This window comes from Asparagus officinalis, unplaced genomic scaffold (assembly GCF_001876935.1).
Source record: "Asparagus officinalis unplaced genomic scaffold, Aspof.V1 AsparagusV1_Un783, whole genome shotgun sequence".
Taxonomy (NCBI): Eukaryota; Viridiplantae; Streptophyta; class Magnoliopsida; order Asparagales; family Asparagaceae; genus Asparagus; species Asparagus officinalis.
In genome coordinates, this window is record NW_017973042.1 from 29,675 (window position 1) to 31,401 (window position 1,727).

Genomic DNA, 1,727 nt, shown 5'->3' on the forward strand with positions numbered 1-1,727 from the left:
TTATGTATGAGTGTAGCCCGCATTGAAAGGAGTAAAATAAAGAGATGAATTTGAGAAAGAGGTGCGGCCAATACCTGATAGCTCAAACTTTTGACTTAATCAATTACTAACCTTGCTATTTAAGGCCTATAAACTACTAACATAAACCTCCTCATCATTGTTAAAACTTAGAATGTTTTTTATCACCCTTTCTGTAGCTGGAAGCAATGCTTGATTTTTTATTTGTCCTTAACTTTCGTCGAGTTTTAGATTACCTTCCATAAATTTCAAAGTACTAGAACACCCCCTCCCCCCCTCAAGTTGGGGTTATCAGATAATACTTTTAATTAATTAGAAGCACCTAAACAATGTTATACATAATTTTTACATTGGTAGATAAAATTTTGCAGAAGGATAATTTTTTCTGACAAAAAGTTGAGGTTCATGCTTTTAAGGGATTTTCTTAAATTAAAAAAAGATAGTCTTAAAGTTAAAGGGGGGTTTTTGATGACCCCTAAACTTAAGGGGTAGTTTTCTGGAAGGTATGTATGGGGGTTTATCTAATAATCATTTAAAGTTAAGGGGCGTTTTTGATATTAGTCCCTAAGAATTACTTACCTTCATATGAATATTAAGGATTATATTGACTTGTCTTTAAGATTTTTAACAAACTGTTTCTTATTACTAGCGATCAATTTTGTTATATAGAAATAATGTTTAATTTGATAAATCACTTTACTTTGATTTCTCTTTCCAGGTTGAAGAGGGGTTCTCAATGACAGTGAAGGATCTTCTGAAGAAGCTAAACACAGGTTTCAGAAAGTTCATGTCAAGAGATTGAGGCATTTCTTAGCTAGTGTTTTAGTTATATATTTTCAATACTTAATTAAGGGAGTGGTTGCTTGCATTAAAGTGAAATAAAATTATAAAATGAAACACTTCGAACACTTTTAGTATTATTTTTATGAAAAGTGATTAAAAAAAGGAAATGCAAAAAGTGATTCATATTGGCATTTGACTTCCACTTAACAAGTGCAAATATCATTCTCTGATGCATAAACATTTACGGGCCGGTGCTCTTAAAAATAAAGATTTATTTTGGGTTAAATGTATCCATGGTTAATTATTTGAAGGGTAATTCTAATTAGAATGTAACCTTTGAAATTATATTTCTCTTGAACCTTTGAAATTATATTTGAAGGCCATCATACAATATTTTGATTGGTGATATGGATAAAGTCCCTTGCTTCCCTTTGATATGGAATAAATGCATAATGCCTAAACACTCCATTATCTTTTGGCTAGCATGTTTGGACAAACTCTCCGCTAAAGATAGACTTAAAAAGAAACGCATGGATGTTAGGACTAGTTGCCCTTAGTGTCACTTGCTTGATGAATTAGGAGACTGTTGAGTATCGACGTCGTCGTTGTTTGGCTCAGAAGCCTGCTCAATCAGTCACTGTTCTCTTCACAAGTGCACCACCAAGAACACAAAGGAGGGAGCCTACTGATCTTCTCTCTAAATCACTCACAAAGAGGAAAGTGATCACACAAAGGGGTGAGAGCACAAAGCTCACAGGTGGGGGATCGCACAAGGCTCGGTTTCTTCTCTCTCAGAGACTCTCAACTCTCTCTTCCTCCCTTCTATTCTTCTCCCAGTCTCTCCCACTAAATAGAAAAGGGAAAGCTGACATCGGGAGAGAGGCTAGGGCTTAGGGATTTCTCCCAGTCTCTCCCACTAAATAGAA

General features: G+C 35.0%; 1 protein-coding gene across 5 annotated transcripts in view; it reads left to right on the forward strand.

The window, feature by feature from the left end:
- Positions 1 to 865, forward strand: part of LOC109828164 (transcription factor bHLH18-like) — a 3,675-nt gene extending 2,810 nt beyond the window's left edge. For all 5 annotated transcript variants that reach the window (XM_020395195.1, XM_020395193.1, XM_020395194.1 and 2 more), the window contains one exon: positions 737 to 865. In XM_020395195.1, coding sequence (XP_020250784.1) covers positions 737 to 820 — 84 coding nt within the window. In that variant the 3' untranslated portion in view covers positions 821 to 865. The remainder of the gene's footprint in view (positions 1 to 736) is intronic.
- Positions 866 to 1,727: the final 862 nt, after the last annotated feature.